The 18619-nt window shown below is 42.4% G+C and overlaps 1 protein-coding gene across 2 annotated transcripts in view; it reads left to right on the top strand.

Annotated features, from left to right (window-relative positions):
* stk10 (serine/threonine kinase 10) overlaps window positions 1-18619 on the top strand; it is a 29398-nt gene that overhangs the window by 5630 nt on the left and 5149 nt on the right. For both annotated transcript variants that reach the window (XM_028984027.1, XM_028984028.1), the window contains exons 2-10: window positions 796-960; window positions 6332-6380; window positions 6800-6949; window positions 8635-8707; window positions 9443-9637; window positions 10149-10230; window positions 12108-12242; window positions 13725-14348; window positions 16700-16830. In XM_028984027.1, the coding sequence (XP_028839860.1) occupies window positions 796-960; window positions 6332-6380; window positions 6800-6949; window positions 8635-8707; window positions 9443-9637; window positions 10149-10230; window positions 12108-12242; window positions 13725-14348; window positions 16700-16830 (1604 nt within the window). The remainder of the gene's footprint in view (window positions 1-795; window positions 961-6331; window positions 6381-6799; window positions 6950-8634; window positions 8708-9442; window positions 9638-10148; window positions 10231-12107; window positions 12243-13724; window positions 14349-16699; window positions 16831-18619) is intronic.

Here is an 18619-nt window from a genome sequence, read left to right as displayed (position 1 = left end):
GCAGGATGAGAAGAAGAGCGGCCTATAGGGCATTCACTGAAATGATGTCATCAGCACCATTCACCAATCACAATGTTTGGTGCAGACATGAAGTCCTGTCGCCTTTTTTACATGAAAATATTAAATAAACATACTGGTTCTTCAGATTCTCATGTGATGGAACTAAAAAAAATACATTTTACATCCTATCACTGAGCAACTGCAATGCTTTATGATGACATAAGGGGAGAAATTCCAGATCTGACCGTCTGAGCTGCCACTCTCTGAACAGCAAAGCAGAATGGCCAAAGCACTCTTTATACATATCGCCATTTCTAGCCACTGCAGGACCATAGACAGGCTTGTAAAATAATCTCATAAAGTGAAAATTCCATAATAGGGAACCTTTAAGACTGTTGGCTCAGGGATTGGGTGGAAGTGCTTCATATTATGCTTGCTCCGCACCCTGTTTCACAGCTGAGTGGAACTCTTCTTTGGCTCCCTATACATAAAGATCTCCAGTGGCTCACAGCTCTGGAGGGATGGTGTGCCTCTGTGAGTCAGCTTTTTCCACATGATAGCTTAATATGTGTAAAGTCTAGTAAATACAGTTCTGCACATTTCATCCTAATATTATGAAACATGCACTGTTATTGGCTGTTTTTGTGAAGTTTTTGATAAATTTATGAAGCATATGAATGCTACGTTGATCAACAAAATACCACTGACTCAAAGTTTTAATATGTCCTTAATTCAACTTTTCTACTTCTTAAACCTCTTACATAAGTCTTCAACTTACATTGGTGTGTTTTTCAGGCCAAAAACAAGGAGACTGGAGTTTTAGCTGCTGCAAAGGTGATTGAGACCAAATGTGAGGAGGAACTTGAGGACTACATGGTGGAGATTGACATTCTGGCATCATGTGACCACCAATACATAGTCAAGCTACTTGATGCCTTCTACCATGACAACAAGTTGTGGGTAAGATCAGTCTTTACATGTTTTATTTGTATTTCTAGTCCTAGTTTTAGCCTGAGATGTATTTCTAATTAATGTGTGTCCAATAAATTGTAAAATAATTTGATTCCATAAAACCTTCTCTGTCAATGTCTTATTGTTACTGATTGAAAGTGAGAGAGTGAGGCAGGAATCAGACCTGAAACCTGCCTAGAAGAGTTACTTTTTTTACGTTGGGGGAAACATTTCCTTCACTCACATATCAGTGGATTTCTCAAATGTCTTTTGTTTTTTTGCCAAGAGAGCAAACATGGTTTGAACTGTTAACCACACATTTTTATACATTATTCATAATCTGGCTTCAATGGGGAGGGGGCCAAGAAAAACATTGATGTTTCATGAATCATGCCGACTTGTCATTTTGAAGAGTTACAACATTTTATTAAATCGCATTCCTCAACCTGCCCATACAAAGCAACAGCACCAAGTGCATTAGCCATTCTTCTTCATACAGGTTACTTGCCCCCTATGAAACAATTCTTAAATAAAATAATAAAAAAACACAAAATAAGTTTATTACGCTTGATGTGTACTCATTTACGCACAAAGTCAGTGTGATGGTGTCTGTAAAATTGCTGCAGTGTTTCCTTGTACGACCCATGAACGCTACCAGTTTGCTCTGAAAGGTTCCTCTTCTGCAAATATACCAGCGGTTACAGCCAGTCCCCTCCCAGCCATGTGAAGCTATGAGCTTGTATGGACCCTTTTAGGTATTTCTGGAATTCCTCAGAGTTGAAGGTACACTTTAACTGCTCTCTGCCAGCTTTTACTGTTTAGTTAAAGGGCTAGGTAGCTGGAACGTGCGTTTTGCTTCTTACCACAAGTTTCCTGCTCGGCCCTTTTGATCCCTCTGTGTGTGTGTGTGTGTGTGTGTGTGTGTGTGTGAGATTTTTCAGACTTGCTGCTCACCGTGCAGTTTTTGTTTCACTTATGAGACTAAGATTGTGGAATTTCAATTTTCAGGCAATATTTTACAAAGGAATTTGAGTGATTATTTTTTTTAATTTTTTTATTTTTTACATTAAGAGGGGACAGCAAGTTAGTGTAGTTACTTTTTGTAACGTCTCAGTCCTGCCAGTTAAATCAATCTTTATTTAAATGGCACTTTTTACAATGTACATTGTCACAAAGTGCCTAACAAAGTTATGGTTTAAGGTAATGAAAAGGCAGTGAGTAATCGGAAATGTGGTATGCGGTGCTGGTACCTTCCTTCCATTCTACAATACTACACAAAAAAAGAGCTTAGACAAAGACAACAATTGCGCTCCTACTACAAAGTTTTTGCCACTAAAGTCAAGAACAACAGCAGCATCTGTTATGTAATTTGTATGCAAAGTAAACCTGTTTGGAAAACCACATTCAAATTAATACCTGCTGGATTCAACTTGTGACGTAATGGCTCTTATTTGATGGTATATGCATCCCCCACCCCTGGAAAATAAAAACCCAAATCAAATTTTTTTTTTTCAATGAACATTTATAATTTTAAAGTACTGACAAGCTTTCTTAGTTCACTGAGGACTTAAATTGGTGATGTCATGTAGCTATGATGTCACCAAATGTTCAATCAGAGGGCCTTTGTAGAATTTGCGTAGAAGTTTGAAATCAAGAGCAAAACAAGGCCAACCTCCAACTCAGAGTGTCTCAAGTGTCCTCCCCATATAAACATGTTTCTGTCTGTGTCGGTGGTTGCCTTGGCATCTCCCTCGTCTGCATCATAAACTAGGCTTGCTTTGGCTGTGAGCATTTTTACTGTAACGCCACCAAAAACAGCTAAGGCAAAATATAGGAAGTGGTGAGTCATAGAGAAATAAATTTATGCGAATGGGTGCATATTTGACTGGGATGTGGCATGTGGCTGTATTGCCAGTACAGGCCACAAACTGTGGGATGGTGTGATCCCACCCATGTAGAGAGAGAGAGAGTCTAATGAGGAGATCTGTTGTTTAAGGGGAATAATGTGAGTTGCTGCATGAGAAAGACAAGGCCTTTGGCTTTGAGTATTACCTCCTGACATTTGCTCTTCTATTCCCACAAGACCACAGACATCTGTGTTGTCTGTCACATGGAGTTTACCCATGCCCTGTGGGCAACAACAGGGTCCCACTGTTTGTACACTTCCTGTGATTTTTAGTGATTTGGTTTCAACCAAATAATTCTGGTATTGAAGTTTTATGTTGTTGGGCTGTATGCAGACTGTGTGCAGGTGTGCAAAGATGGATTCATCTGTCAAAAAAGAACATTCTTACTAGCTGAGATTAAACAACACAGTGAGTCTGTCCTGTTAGTTTTTTTTACTTCACCACTTCTGTGTGTGTGTGTGTGTGTGTGTTGGGACTGTGGGGTGGGTTTGGGGGGGGGGGTCCTCGTTTCTATGGAATGTGGTCTGTTATTCCCAAGAGTCCTTTATATGGAAGGATAAGTGATGTCAGCTGAGAGTGGCCATCTTTTTGTTTGCCCTGAGTAAATGTCTCCTTATCCTCTTTTTCTGCTCTGACTCGTCTAAGAAGAGCATGCATCAGTATCTCAGCTCTATATCATACTGTTTTTTACTGTTAAAACACATCGAACCATTGGGCCTAAATACAAGTAATGAAGTAAGGAGGATTGGGAAAACGAATAGTCAGAATTTTCTGGAAAACCAGAACCATGGTTTACCATCCAATCAGTGGCAATGACGTTAAACTAAAGAACATTTCATCCATTACAAAACACATTCTGACTTATACACTACTTTAAAGTAAAAAAAAAAGCTAATTATAGTATTATTATTATTATAAAAAAATCCCAGCCATGCAGATTCATAGTGGAGCATCAATATTGTCTGATCACATGCTGTCACATTATGAAGGCAGTGGGAGGAGACATTCATTCATTACTGCTTATTACATAGCTTTTTGTGTTCTCTACAAAGTCAATGGGCATTCATAAAAGTCACATGTGCTGATTTGCTGGCCTAACCACATTATTAAGAGTCTGCACTGTTTTGGGTTTTTGTTTTATTGCAAGTTATTAGTATAATGATTATTTTAAAAAGTGAGCCATTGCAATGCAATATCAACTGCCAGTCCTGATTAATCTTGCTGTTATGTTCTTTTATGTGCTTATTTGGCTCTCTGCTGACTTTGCAACAGTAGAAATTAGCCCACGGTAGAGATTTACAAACTGCGGTTGCTGTTGACTGCTGTCTCATCGTATAAATGTAATAAAAGTGAACAACACTCTGTCTCGGCTCAGTAATATTACACTCAAGGCTGAAGGCTGTAATTAATTGTAGGTTTAGTGAAATTGCATCAATCAGCTCTCTTATGTGAAGTGCAATTGTTTCTTACTTATAATTTATTCATTCGAAATGTTACTAGTTCCTCTAATCTGTTACTTGATCTCTTTAAAGAACTTCCTCTCTATTATTGTATAGTCTTTGCCTTGTTCACTCTGTCGGCCTTGCTCTTTTATTCTTCTGCTCTCTTCTGTGTCTTACGATCTGTGTACTGAGCATTTGTGTAAACTGGGGGCTTGCCTCTATTGCGATCTGCTGGAAATAAGTTATCCAGATCGGTGTGTGTGTGTGTGTGTGTGTGTGTGTGTGTGTGTGTGTGTGTGTGTGTGTGTGTGTGTGTTGCTCCGTTCACCTGATTACATTCTGTTCAACCGGCAGGGCCACCTTCCCTAACCCCAGGGCTGAGATGCACCTGTCATTTACCGCATGCCCAGAATTTCTTCAGTATGAGAAATCAGGGCCTGACGGTGCTCAGACAATGCTCCTCTGATACAGATTCCCTGTCACATTAGTGCAAAGGCAGATTTCATGTAGAATGTAGACAGAATAAAAATAAAACTCTATAGCCATGTTTGTAATTGAGATGATCACAAAAAGATGCAGACTGGCCACCTGTGAAGGGGATACTTCCGCCTTGTGCCGATAGACTGTTTCCATGTGCTACAACTCTTCATGACCAAAACATGGATTGATGGATTAGACGTCATATCTGCTGGTGAGGCAGTGGAACTAAAGCTTCTGTAGCAGGTTAGCGAGGCAAACTTAGAATCTGAATAATAGCATCACAATACCTGGAAATTAAGGTGCACCGGATCTACCTTTAGGAATATATTAGCTTGAAGCATCTCCCATGCTCCCACGCATTGGCTGGATTGACACCACTGTCATGGCCGCAAGGACAACGAATGTGTTTTGAAAGTGCCTTTTGTGTTATGGCAACGTGAGGCCACAGAGCCGTGTTTACCTTATTACCAAGGGGTTTGAGAAATGATGCAGGTACGCTGATCTCAACAGTCACCAATGTGCCACACATAGTGGTGCTGAGCCTCTGACTCATTACAGCAACCTGTACTGCGGCGCGTTATGCATGCATAATAGTGTACTTGGTACATGGGAGCAAAGAAATCTTGCCTTTGGCCTTTTTATAAACTATTGTGTTTGGCTAGAGATTGTTTCATTTTCAAGACCTTTTGAAAACTGACCCACACATACGCACACACAAGCATGCATGTCATGCTTCATGGTGAAGAAATGGTGGAAGTGGGGCCTGACATTCTTGGCAGCTGGATTAAAGTCGGCCCAGAGGAAGTTGTTGCTAGGTTTTTACAGGGCGATTTGTCTTCACTCGTGACTTTTGAATGGTATGCGGTGCTATGTCAGTCATCACAAGTGTTGCAAAACACAAGCATGCACACGTTTCTTATATCTCTGGAGACATGAGGGTGGTAGTAGCCTAGTGGGTAACTCACACCCCCAGGTTCAAATCCCTCTTACTACCATTGTGTCCCTGAGCAAGACACTTTAACCCTAAGTTGCTCCAGGGGGACTGTCCCTGTAACTACTGATTGTAAGTCGCTCTGGATAAGGGCATCTGATATATGCCGTAAATGTAAATGGATGCACATTTATTTATGTACTTCTGTAGATGTGTGTCTCACAACGTCCTTACTTAACGGGTTAACTCCAATATTTCTTTAATGGATGTTATTTTCTGAACCTTTTGGAAGCGATCGTGGCCTCAATAAAGCTTGCCTGAGGCTATTCTGAAGTGAATGCAATTATCATGGGCTGGTCCCCCTCTGCAGATGACAGGTTTAAGTGTCGGTTCAGCTGGTGGCACATTCATGCTCACTATTACAAAGAGCCACCTACGAGGTTTGGTTTCTCGCTTTCACATAAACGCCCCCCTTCTTTCATCTTTTTCCTCAAACACTCTCTCAAATAATTGAAGTGTAAGTATGTTTTTTTGCTTACTAAAGTTTCAGTGAGTCTGAAACTAAGAGGAGCTCTTCTGCATTGTGTAACAGCTGATTCCACTGTTGTCCTCTTCCACAGATCATGATTGAGTTCTGCCCTGGGGGAGCTGTAGATGCCACCATGTTGGGTACGTATGCCTATACTGGTCATTCTTGTTTCCAGGGGTTGGCTTGAAGCTGAGATCTGGTTTTATTTATTTAGTCCTGTCAGACCACTACAGTGTTGTCACTGGTTAAAAATAAAGACTTTAATCATTTGGGACATCTGACGTCACAGGAAATGTCTCCGTTACTGCAGATAATTAAGGACATTTAAAATGAAATAAGTTTTACAATCAGAGGCATCATTTGCAAACAAAATGAGCAATAATTGCACCTAATTGGTGTAATTGGCCCTTTCATTCCTGTGTATAATGGGCTTGACAGCTGTAACCAACTCAATGTATTTTGGGGAAAATCTGATTTACTGAACAGGTTTGAATGTGTGGCTTGGTTATTCATGTGCTACCGTTGCTGGTTTTGTCACAATTCTGTGTCACTTTTGCAGAACTTGACCGTGGCCTGATAGAGCCTCAGATCCAGGTGATCTGCAGACAGATGCTGGAGGCTCTGGCTTACCTCCACAGCAAGAAGATCATTCACAGAGACCTGAAGGCTGGAAACATCCTGCTGACCTTAGATGGGGACATCAAGCTGGGTGAGTGACTGGGCTAGATTGCTTTTTGATGGACACCAGCTATTTTAGAAAAAAAAAAAAATATATATATATATATATATTATCAACTCTTATCAGTTTTGCTGATAGTAAACACTTTGTTACATGTCCTTTACACATTCATAAACAGTACATATACTAATGATATGCAACACCACACAACTAATATGCGTAGGGTTGCACAGGGTTGTCCTTGGTCAACATGGGTTGCACATCTAGTTTTGGACTAGAAACCTCTGACGTTTAAGAGCCTGTGCTATTGAACACCACATATTCTGCCCACACACCATTCAATGCCATTTTTTTAGGACAACTCAAATGCATGAGTTTGGCCTCAAACTGTTGGTGTATTTTGCTCGTCAAAGTCATTCATTTCTGAAGTCAGTTGGTCATCACACATAATTTGCTGTGTCTGTGACTGCTCCATGACTGTTTAGACATTTTATATGAGTGTTCCCTCCATGAGTTGTTTGTGTCTAAGAGCTGGGCTGGGACTCAGACCTCCTCTAATCAGCCCCAGGCCCAAAATGCCTCATCATCTCTCCAGGGACAGGTCCTCATAATCACGCCGAGTAATGTGCTGATTTCTCAGCATGTCCAAACAACTGTCAGTTCCACCGAGTGCACAGTGGGTCCCGTCGTGGCTCTTGTTTGCATTGGAGGGAGGCTATGTTTGTTGGACTCAAGTGCTGCGTAGTCACATTAATGTAACTGATGAATGCACAACTGACACTGAGGTGCACAAGGATAAACTTCGGGAGTACGATCCGGCCTACTCTTAGGATTTGAAATATTCTCCCTCCCTGAAGCCTGTAGACACAGTCGGTTTTATGAGCTGTGTGTATTAAATAAGATTTGCTGCATTCGATTGGATTTCTGCATCTCAGATGTCCTCGCTTCTCTCAGGATGAGATTTGTGCTTAAGTGCTTCTCCTCCAGAGTGCCGACGTTGTGTGTCCATTAATGGCTTTTCTAAATGCCAAGCCAAGTGGGGCTGAGCGAGCCAGCAGTGCGCACTGTTTTATAAAGGCTCTCTCATACTGACTGAGCAGTTCAGCTACCGAGCAAGCGCGCACACACACACACACACACACACACACACACACACACACACACAGAGCAGGTCAGTCACTGGTTTCGTGATTGCCCTTCAGTGCCTCACATTTTTTTACAGAAAGACCCCAGAACTTGATTTAAAGGTGCAGGAGCTGTCTTGGGTCACACACTGCAATAAAACAGCTTTCTGTGGTTCCATTTAATCACCAGTTGAGACCCAAATAAGGTCAACTCATCTGTACTCATCCATTTGTGGCTCTCTCTGTGCTTTGTGCTTTTTTTTTTTCTACTTATGGCGGAATATTTGTGGACCAATCAAATATTTCAGGCTTGTGTTAAGTTTCCTTTTGCAGTCATTTAGTCTGTAGCTGCAAATATTCTGCACAGGAAAAAGCCACAATTGCTGAAACGGAAGGCTGTGTCAGGGAGAAAAATGATTCGGAATGTGTTTTTGTGTCAGCACTTTAGCTTGGACATGTCAGCGTTGTGTCTCCATAAAATTACTGTAAATGTTTAACAGTGATTTTATGTTTAAGTACATTTTTCTTCCCACAGATAAGTATTAATTTGTGAATTTTTATGTTTTTATCTTCTTCTTTTTTTTTTTAAAGCTGATTTTGGCGTTTCTGCAAAGAACACTAAAACTCTACAACGAAGAGACTCCTTTATAGGGACACCATACTGGTATGTGAACCTACTTGTTAAAATGTCCAGAGTTACTGTTTCTTTTCACTGAATGATTGTGGCTTGGCCTGTAGCAACCCCAGGTGAGCTCATCATGACCCATCCCCTGCCTGCAGTTCTCCATTATCCTCAAACCCTGCTGACCTGAACAGCAGGCATGTCTGGAGCCAGCTCTGGACCTTGTGCTCTGGTCGTGATCTACACATCTGCCCATTGGTGTTGATAAATGATTGACCAGAGACAGGCCAGCTGGAATAAACACACACACACACACACACGCACACACACACACACACACACTTATATACATACCTGGCATATTATCACTCTAAATCTTTATCTCAGGCCCCTCCTTTAGGAACCACCCGTTTCAACCAAGCCCTCTGGAGTTATGATGAACCGCTGCATATTAGATTGTTATGTGCTCTTGGAAACGCCTGTTTATGACATACAGAGATTGTGAAAGAAGTCAAAGTGTCACTCCACAAAATATCTGGGACAGTTTATGTGAAGTGTGAAAACAAGTGTTAAAAATGACTATTGGGTAATAAATGTGTTTTACACACTTTAAAGTAAAAAGTAAGCAAAACATTTCTTTTGTTCAGGAGAAAAATAAATCAAAATAAAAATTGGCCATTTTTGCCTCATTTTTTGCAGGATGAATGAAGCATGGTGTCGTTGTGTTAGGTGGGGAGCTTTTTTTATTCACCTGCACTGTGAACTGCGTAATTTCAGGATGGCCCCAGAAGTAGTGATGTGCGAGACCATGAAGGATGCACCATATGACTACAAAGCTGACATCTGGTCCCTAGGCATCACGCTGATTGAGCTGGCCCAGATCGAGCCACCCCACCACGAGCTCAACCCCATGAGGGTCCTGCTGAAGATCGCCAAGTCTGAACCTCCTACCCTGGAGCAGCCTTCCAAATGGTAAGTGTCTTATTAAGAGACAGCTTTGACCATGCGACCACAAGGTTTGATTTATAAATGCTGTGTGCACCTTTGTGACCCTTGATGATACGCAAACACACACAAAAAGGGTGTGGCATCAGCTGAACGTATTATCAAACAAATACTGCAGAGAAGTAGGGAGGCACGACTGTATCCTTCTGCTCAGCAACATGCACTTCACCCCTGAACTGTCGCTATTCCCTAGTCGTAAAAAACGACTGTGCAGATGGAGGTCTACTGGGAATGACGTCTGTATTTGTTTAAGGAAACACTTAAAAAGCGGTGAAAGCTGCAAAATGCCAGTAGACCCCTCCACAGCAAATTCCTGGATCTGGTTTACATAAGTGCATGTCATTATGTTATCTTGCCAGGATTCGCGACCTCCACCCAGTCCAGTACTGCCGGCTTGCTTTTTCAGCCTCAATGTGCTGGTCTGTACCGTTCTGGAGATTTGTATGTTTTTTTTTATTATTATTTTTTTTTTTTTAAGGTCGCAGCACTTTAAGGATTTTCTGAAGAAATCTTTGGATAAGAACCCTGAGACCCGACCAAACACTTCTCAGCTTCTGGAGGTGAGTGAGGGGCAATTTGGATACCCGATCTCAACCCCCTTTCCTGCCTTTCTCTCTGTCCCTCTGCTATGTTACTTTCTCATCCTCGTAACATCTTGACTCAGCGTTTTACTTTGTAAACCCTTGAAAAACCCTCAAACAAAGCTGAGTAAAGCAATGCTGTGTTGTAGAATCAGTCCCAGCTTCCTGTCTGGTGTCAGATGGGAGGAGCTCTGTGGCAGTTTGAGATTACTGTTTCCATGCAAGAGCACTTTGGGACTTTCACACTCCACCCTTCACCACACCGCTGGGTATCACAACGACTGAAGGCCATGCAGTCTAGAATGAGGCTGAAATCTCGCCCATTAAAGGCTTACATGGTTGTAAACAGGATTGTTTTGTGTGCTCATCTCCGCTAGACTTAACATTAGATAGGAATGTTCTGGACCTGACCTAGGAAATAAGATTTTCTGAAGGCTGCAGATTTACCTCCTGGTAAACCTGATTCATCTGCAGAAGAGAGAAATGATGGCAAGTGGTGTGTCTAATTTCATACCTCCAAAGCCCGAACCGTGTCTGTTATTGGGGTCAGACTCAGCCATGTCTGCAAACCATATGCAAGACCCTTGTGTACAGTCAAATTAATGACCCGTTCAGCTGGCTGCTGCACCCCCCGGTGGACCATCTGAAGGTGCTGCTACACATGAGGTTTCATGTAAACAAACACGGCTCACCTCCAGCGTTAAAGTGCGTTCCACAAATGGAGCAAACGTGCGTGTTTGCGCGTGAATTCCATCGCAATGAGATGTTCTGTCAGGTTTAACAATAAAGTTCTATATTTCCATGATGCAAATCCACAGACTAAATTATATGTATGTACATATGTGAATTTACTGGAAAGAATGAATAAATACCAGGCTGAATGTGTAATTAAAATGACATTTTAAATGAACGGCCCCCTTTAACGTGCGGCTGAGGAGAGAATGAGTGACAGACTTTGTAAAAGACGCCATTGTGTCCAGTCATGTATCAGCAGCACAGTTGAGCGAATTCACAAGAAAAGGTGCTCAGATAGGGGCTCTTTCATACTCTCCGTCATACCCCATATCCCTGAGCTCAGCCTCAGACCAGACAGAGCTCTGTTTCTGGAAAAGTTGACGTCTGGCCGGCACTGAAAGATCCCTTAAAATTTAAGAGTTTTAGCGGAGTGTAAACAGCACAATATTTACTTCATTTAAGTAAGTCAACCTACACATATTTCAGAGCCTGTTCCAGCTCAGTATTTAAATCATGCATAAAACTGTTGGTTTTCCCTGGGATTCGAGTCCTTGGTGTGTGTGTGTGTGTGTGTGTGTGTGTCTGGTGTCTTGCTGTTGACTTGATTAATTGTGGTCACCGGAGAAGCTAAAAGGTATTGCTGATGCGATGGTTACAAACAGTCCTGGCCAAATATCTTTTTGCATGACTCCCTCTCCCACATCCCACCTGTGCCAGCTGGGACAATTCAATTACCCACCATGCAAAGCCTCTGAATTATTCATGGCCTCTCTTTTAACTGTTTGACCCCTGCCCTGTCGGCGTACTTGTTTGTGCTTTTAGATTAACTATGTCCTTTTGTTCTTCTTCATTTTATCCTTTTATTGGGTAGACTGTGTTTGAATACCGTCTCAGAATACAATGTAAAACGCGATTAATCTAACTGATGTAATCATATACAGTCTCTGGGGAGGGGGCTGTAAATTGTAGCTCTAGTCGATGCTTTCCAAATCCTTCTTCATGCTTCCCAGGTGTTGAATAGTTTTTTGCCCTCCAGGGAAAGCTTTTGCGTTGTTACACTGTCAGGCCGGTAGTTGTTTCTTCTGAATCAGTCTAAACTTACCCTATCTCCCCCCCGACAGCACCCGTTTGTGAGCGGGGTAAAGAGCAACCGGCCGCTGCGAGAGCTGGTGGCTGAGGCGAAGGCTGAAGTCATGGAGGAAATCGAGGACAATAGGGAGGAAGGCGAAGATGACGACCCTGTGGAGCTCCCCACCGTAAGTGACAACCTTTCTGCTGCTGATGTTTCCTCAGTATGTCATATGCTGCTTTTATCCTTCCTCTCTCTTTCTTCCTTTCTTCGATCTCCTAGCTTTTCCCTATGTCCTTCACCATCATCTTGGTTTCTCTCACTGTTTCCCTCATGTGTCTGAATCGGTTTCTCTCTTTGAAACCAACATGTATGTCTCTATACAGGTAAAGGTCACATCATTTTAAATCAATGTTTTTTATATATATATTTTAAACGCTCCAATTATGACCGTGGCATTCTTGATTCCAAGCACTCTAATGCCTGGATAGGGGATGCTTCCTGTAATAAAGGTAGGGTGGGAGGTGGTTGTTGGTAACCAAGCAACCAGGCTAATTAGGAGGTGTGTCTGGTGTTTGAAAAACAGAATAAAGTTTTAGGTATGCAACATGTGTGCACACACAGGCACAAACACACATCAGTTTGGGGTCAAAGGACTTTACAATTCACACTCACGCGCTCACACACGTCACAGGCAATCACCCCCCATTGTGTTTACACTTCCCTTAACCATGGTCACTCTCGCTAGATGACAGGTTATTAGAGGGCACGCTGACATTTCACTGCCCCTAAAATAACTTCAGAGACATGTTGGCGGTACACATGGCCTTGTAAATTTCTGAATGCACAATGTCAAACCTCTGTAGTGTGCATTTCCTCTCTAAAGTGTAGTTTAAAAGTGAGGAAAAAGCACAAACCTTTAAATAACTCAAATTTTTGTGTTCATAATAAACCAAGCCCTCTGTTTTTCAATTGAGGAAACACTATTGAAAATGATTAAATATGTGTAGTGTCAAATCTAATGTATGCCTAGCATTATAAAAATGTCATAACTGGCAGACAGCAGCTTTGGTCATCAAAGTGCACTAATGGTAAATACAGCCATCCACAGATCAACAAACCAGAGCTCATAAAAGCTACAGTTTCAGTCAGAGACCCCAAAACCACATACATGCATGCATCTCTCAGCTCACTCACACAGACTATGATTTAGTGTGGTACTGCGCTTCTACTGCTTTGCACAGAGTTGATTGACCCTCAATAGCTGCATAGTTGGCATGTAAATAGGCCAAGACCTTCCTGTCCACACAGCTTGTGAGCAATCGCTCTCGCTCTAAAAGGGCTTTTTAGTGGGGCCAATTACCTGCTCATAAAAATGTCCTTCAGCGTTGCTTTCTACGCCCAAGAGCATCTGTTCAGTTGCAAATATGTGAATAAACAAGGACACCTCACCAGAAGGTCAGTGTAAATCTTTGGCGTTGCATTTGAAAAGGAACGGTGAAACGGCTGTTTTGCATTCCATTAGAACAGTCACGTTCTTGGCAGCGGCCATTGTAATGTAATGCCAATAGAAGGTAATGCGTCCATGACAGCGTTGTGTTTTGACAGTCCAGCTCAAGTTTCTTCCTGATACTGGGAACTCACTCAGATGTTTCTATTTCTTATGCAGCCTCTGGGCAAAGATTCTTCTGAAACTAGCCAGACCAGCTTGGAAGGAGACCATCCTGTCAAAACACACCCGCAGGAGCCAAAGACCCTTGAAGAGGATGAGGAGGCGGAGGAAGAGGAGGTCTGCAGGAGAGAACAAGAGGACAAACTGAGTGACCGGCTTCCTGATGATGTGACCGCAGACCCAGACAAGCCAGAGAGTGAGACGTCAGGGAAGACCTCCAGCTCTGACTCGGGCATCGAGGATGGCAAAAGCACCCCCACGTCTGAGGAGGGCAAGCCCGCAGACTCCCCTGAGACAGAGTTACCACCTCTCCTCGCACTGGAGTCATCATCGGCCCCAGACCGTCATCACGCAGTCGAAGGGGGCCTCGACTCCCCCAACTCCACACTGGCCAGTCACAGGCCCAATCACCTGGATCTGAGGGGTGGTCCAGTGAAAGAGGCCAGTGAGCGCTGTTCACTGTTAGAGGACACGGACAACCAAGGTCCCAGCACTAGCGGCCGGCATTCCAACCGCTACTCTGACGTGGGCAGCGTGTCCGCCTCTGAGAGCATCGACATGAGCTTCAGCCTGTCAGGAGACATGGCTGCCAACAAGGACTCCGGCTCCATATCAGTCATTGTGAGTCTCTACAGCACCCTCTCCATGTGCTTGTGTGTATGCTAGTCCACACAAAACTAATTTTTTTTTTACGTTTTTGGAATGGAGATATTTGTAAAGATAAAGGTGAATAATTAATTAATGAAGATGCAACGAAGGGCATTTCCATCCTTTTTTTCCACTAAACATTTTACGTACACAATGTTGTCAGCAGCTTCATTACAGTGCAATGCATAAAATAACATAATTCACACATAAGCTCAAAATGTACCTAGGCAATGATTTGCCAGGAAATCTTAAGAATAATTGTTTTGTGTGTTGTCTCACTTGTGCAGTGTTGCATACTGAAGAATGTAAATACACAACATTCAGTATTGTTCACTTGGAGAACAAGAAGAATATATACTTGACAAATATGCTCCCTGATTAATAATTTTAACTTGCCCTGCATGAAGTGGGTAGTGGATGAGAACCATGGATAAGAACCACGCTATTAATTTTCTGTATTGCATATAGCACTAACTCTTTATTTTTCTTTGCAATTTCCTGTCAGTTGTGTACATACAGTGCAATGCCACAGATTGCTCACTGTTTTGTATAGTTGGATTCAGATGACAGCAGGCACGAGGTGGAATACCTCACACACCTTGTGTGTGTATGTGCTTGGTACAGGCCTAACACATTGACATGCACATTGATGTATTTAGCACAACTTTTGATAGGAAATGAACTTTCCATATAAGCCCCCTTCCTGTGACGTGAGAGGGTGTCTGCAGAGCCCACCGGAGAGTCTGTACCCAGAAAGGGTGTGTGTCTGGAACAGAGGAAACCCTGTCTGAGGCACTGCTCCCCCTTTTAATATACTGAAACATACCAGCATTAACACCCAGTAGTGTATCGAACACTTTTACGAGAATCCGGTTCATCAGATCTGTGTTTGAATGAGAGACAACGCATGTCGGTCAAATTCGCCGAGAATTGTTGATGATTCGACAAAATTGCCACCTTGGCAGAAAGTGCATTAATTGCTAGGAATCGTGTTATGTTCGTTCATTGTTACCATATGACACTATGAAATTTGCCTTTGTGCTTTTGAAACCGGATAAGCAAACCTCATTCATTAACATGATGTCACTCTAAAGACTTGTCAGCCCCTCCTTGTTTAACTTGTGTCTTTATTTGAAGGGACTCTGTGTCCAACCACCCTTTAGCCTGTACCCTTTCTGAGTTTAATGCAACATTTTTCCATCCGTTCCTGCCAATGGGCCTTTGTCTGTGGCTCTATTCAGCATTGTTCATGTGCCTTCTATGTGGGCATTGTCACTGGCTGCTTCTAGCTGTCTATGAACTGTCATCACTGGTATTCTATTCATCCAGTACAGCAGTGTACATCTGTACTGTGTGTGTGTTTTTCCAGAACCCATTGTTCAGCACTTTATCTGCTCGGGCCCTACACACCAAGGTTTTTTCAGAAAGGTGTCGCTGATCAACACAGGAAGAAGTGGCGAAAGGAAACTCATTTATATTTTAGCCTACAGGTCAAAAACCACAGACATGCAAGACATGCAAGACATTACTCTTTAGTACTTGTCATTCACACAATCTGCACAAGGCAAATAAAATTAATTCAAGTTTGCCTATGCAAAACACAAACATTGCCTCATGTACAATCTGTTAATAAGAGCCGCAAATAAAGGCGATTTTGGAAGCAGAATGGAAACAGCAATGTGTATTGGCCATTGTACTATATCAGTTGCAAGAAAATAACCAAAGATGTACAGAAGATATAATAGATCTTTACATAATTTGTGAAAGGAGTGGAAAAAAAAAAAAACATGCAAACACACATGCAAATTGATTAGCGGATTTTTAAAAAGGATTACAGTATTTGTACATCTAGAACCTTGTGCTTCAGTATTTCTGTTGTGATTCTTTGTTCTCTTCGCCTGCATCGCTTTAGATCTTGTAATAGGGATTAGAGATACGCTTGTACTGTTCGTTGTGGTCCAGGAAGCTCTGCTGTCAGAATGGATGTCAGAGAAACACTCACTTCCTGCCAGTCACCCCTGCCTTCTGGGGAGACCGGCTAGACAGGATCAGACTAAATGAAATGCCTCTCTCTGCCCTCGCTGTGACGTTTGCTTACGTACTCACACACATACACCTTCTCAGCTACACACATGCCACATTGGCTGGCCTCTGCTTTGAACCCGTGTTTTATATAATGTCTCACACTGCCCCTAATCTCCAGACTGCTCACATGCAACCCTAAAAACACTCACCCTTAATCACCAGCTGGCTATCCAGCGGTTCCACATGCACACTCTAACCCACCCACCACATCTGGTCTAATTGCTTCCCGCCTCTCGCAGGATTCCCGTTTCTCCAGCCGGACGCTGAAGCGCACCAGGAAGTTTGTGGTGGACGGCGTTGAGGTCAGCGTGACAACGTCTAAGATCATCAGTGATGATGAGAAGAAGGACGAAGAGATGCGTTTTCTCAGGCAAGCCTGCCTTTTATTAGGTTTGGGGGAAACCGGCCTCCAGAGTCCAGACAATGTTTAGAGGGACTTAAAGTAAACAGGCTATTTAGAGCCAGTGTACACACATCACACACATCACACAGTCTAATTCTGGAAGCTTGAAACAAACAGTTTTTAGACTATTTGAAGCCATATTTAAGATAGGCAAATCTTAGAACCACAGTTAACTGGGAGTCGGAAAAAAACATCCATATAATGTGATTCTCCCTCAATACACTGGCAGCCTATCAATGTACAAAACATACATATAATATCTTATAAAAGTGAATACTCCCCTCACATTTATGTAAATATTTTATTATGTCAGCATGTAAATTTGCTCTTCCCTCCAAATAACTAAACACAGGCATTACTGTCTAATGGCAACAAAAGTGAGTACACCCGAAAGTGAAATGTCCAAATTGCCCCCCCCCTGTGTCATGTGACTCATGTGTTCCAAGGTCTCTAAGTGTGCATGGGGAGCAGGTGTGTTAAACTTGGTGTCGCTCTCACACTCTCTAATACTGGTCACTGGAAGTTCAACATGGCACCTCATGGCAAAGAACTCTCTGAGGATCTGAAACAAGGATTGTTCTAGATCAGGGGTGGTAATTTAAGCTCAGGGACCACATTGACTTTTAAAATGTGCCAGCACCAGATGCAGACATATAAGACATAAACGTAAAAATGGCATCACGGTGTTAGTATTTACACTCTCTTTTAGTGGGAACTGTGTTGCTTATCAGCCTTCACTTTGGAGAAAGTCTTGCTAGCCTAATAAAGAAAAGGAAATGAGCAGGTTGGATGGAAATAGTTGAATGTTTCATGTTGAGATGGAGAGATGTTACATGGGGTTAAACACAGTTTATCGTAGGTGGGCGGTTAGGCACCGTCTCCATTGCGTGGTGCCAGAGAGTAAGAGCAGCCACGTTCTCGGTAGTCAGTGAGTAAAAAATGGTCATGTTGTGTATCGTGTACTTTGGCTACCATCTTGTAAACTCAAAAAGCTCTAATTCCAGCCACAATGAGCACCGAGCGAAAGCTCTCCATATTATTCAAATGTGCGCATGCAAAAGGATGTTTTACTTTGTCAAGAATATGTCGATTATACATTTAGTAACATCATGGTCAAAATTGTCTCACACCCAGGACATTGCTTTCATTGCCGGTGCAACCAAAACATAATCACCAGAGGCTAGAGTAATTTTTGCGTCTTTCTCGCTAGTCGAGACGCATCACCTGACCCCTCACCATTTACCACGCAGGTCACATTTACCATGTCGGGTTCGGGCGAAGATCATCAGCTCCATGTGCATCTAATGAGAGCAGTCATAATCATGGCTTTATTTTGGCAATTCTATACCAATCTTCAGCGTTCCGGATTAAAAAGACCAACGGGCCAGATGTGGCCCGCAGGCCATAATTTGCCCACCCCTGCTCTAGATGGTCTTTTGACCACTAGGCTGCTTCCTCTCCCATCTGCACCTCATGTTGTCAATTCTTAATACTGTGTGGCAAAAAGATGCTAAAGGCAATGTTTACATGGCAACACTGATATTAAAATCAATTATATAATGAGCCAAAATGTGAGTCACTCTGTGGTTTCCACCCCTAATTAACTGAATTATTTTATTCTATTATTGTTATTAATCATGCATCCACACCACTGTCTCTCGATTTGAGTCACACGGATACACAACTATACACTCTTAGAACTTGAATTACTTTGGCTTGCTCCTACAGTGCCATCTAGAGGTGAGGATGCATTTTT

This window comes from Denticeps clupeoides, chromosome 6, assembly GCF_900700375.1.
Source record: "Denticeps clupeoides chromosome 6, fDenClu1.1, whole genome shotgun sequence".
NCBI classification, from domain to species: domain Eukaryota; kingdom Metazoa; phylum Chordata; class Actinopteri; order Clupeiformes; family Denticipitidae; genus Denticeps; species Denticeps clupeoides.
This window is presented reverse-complemented; position numbering and strand designations above follow the sequence as displayed.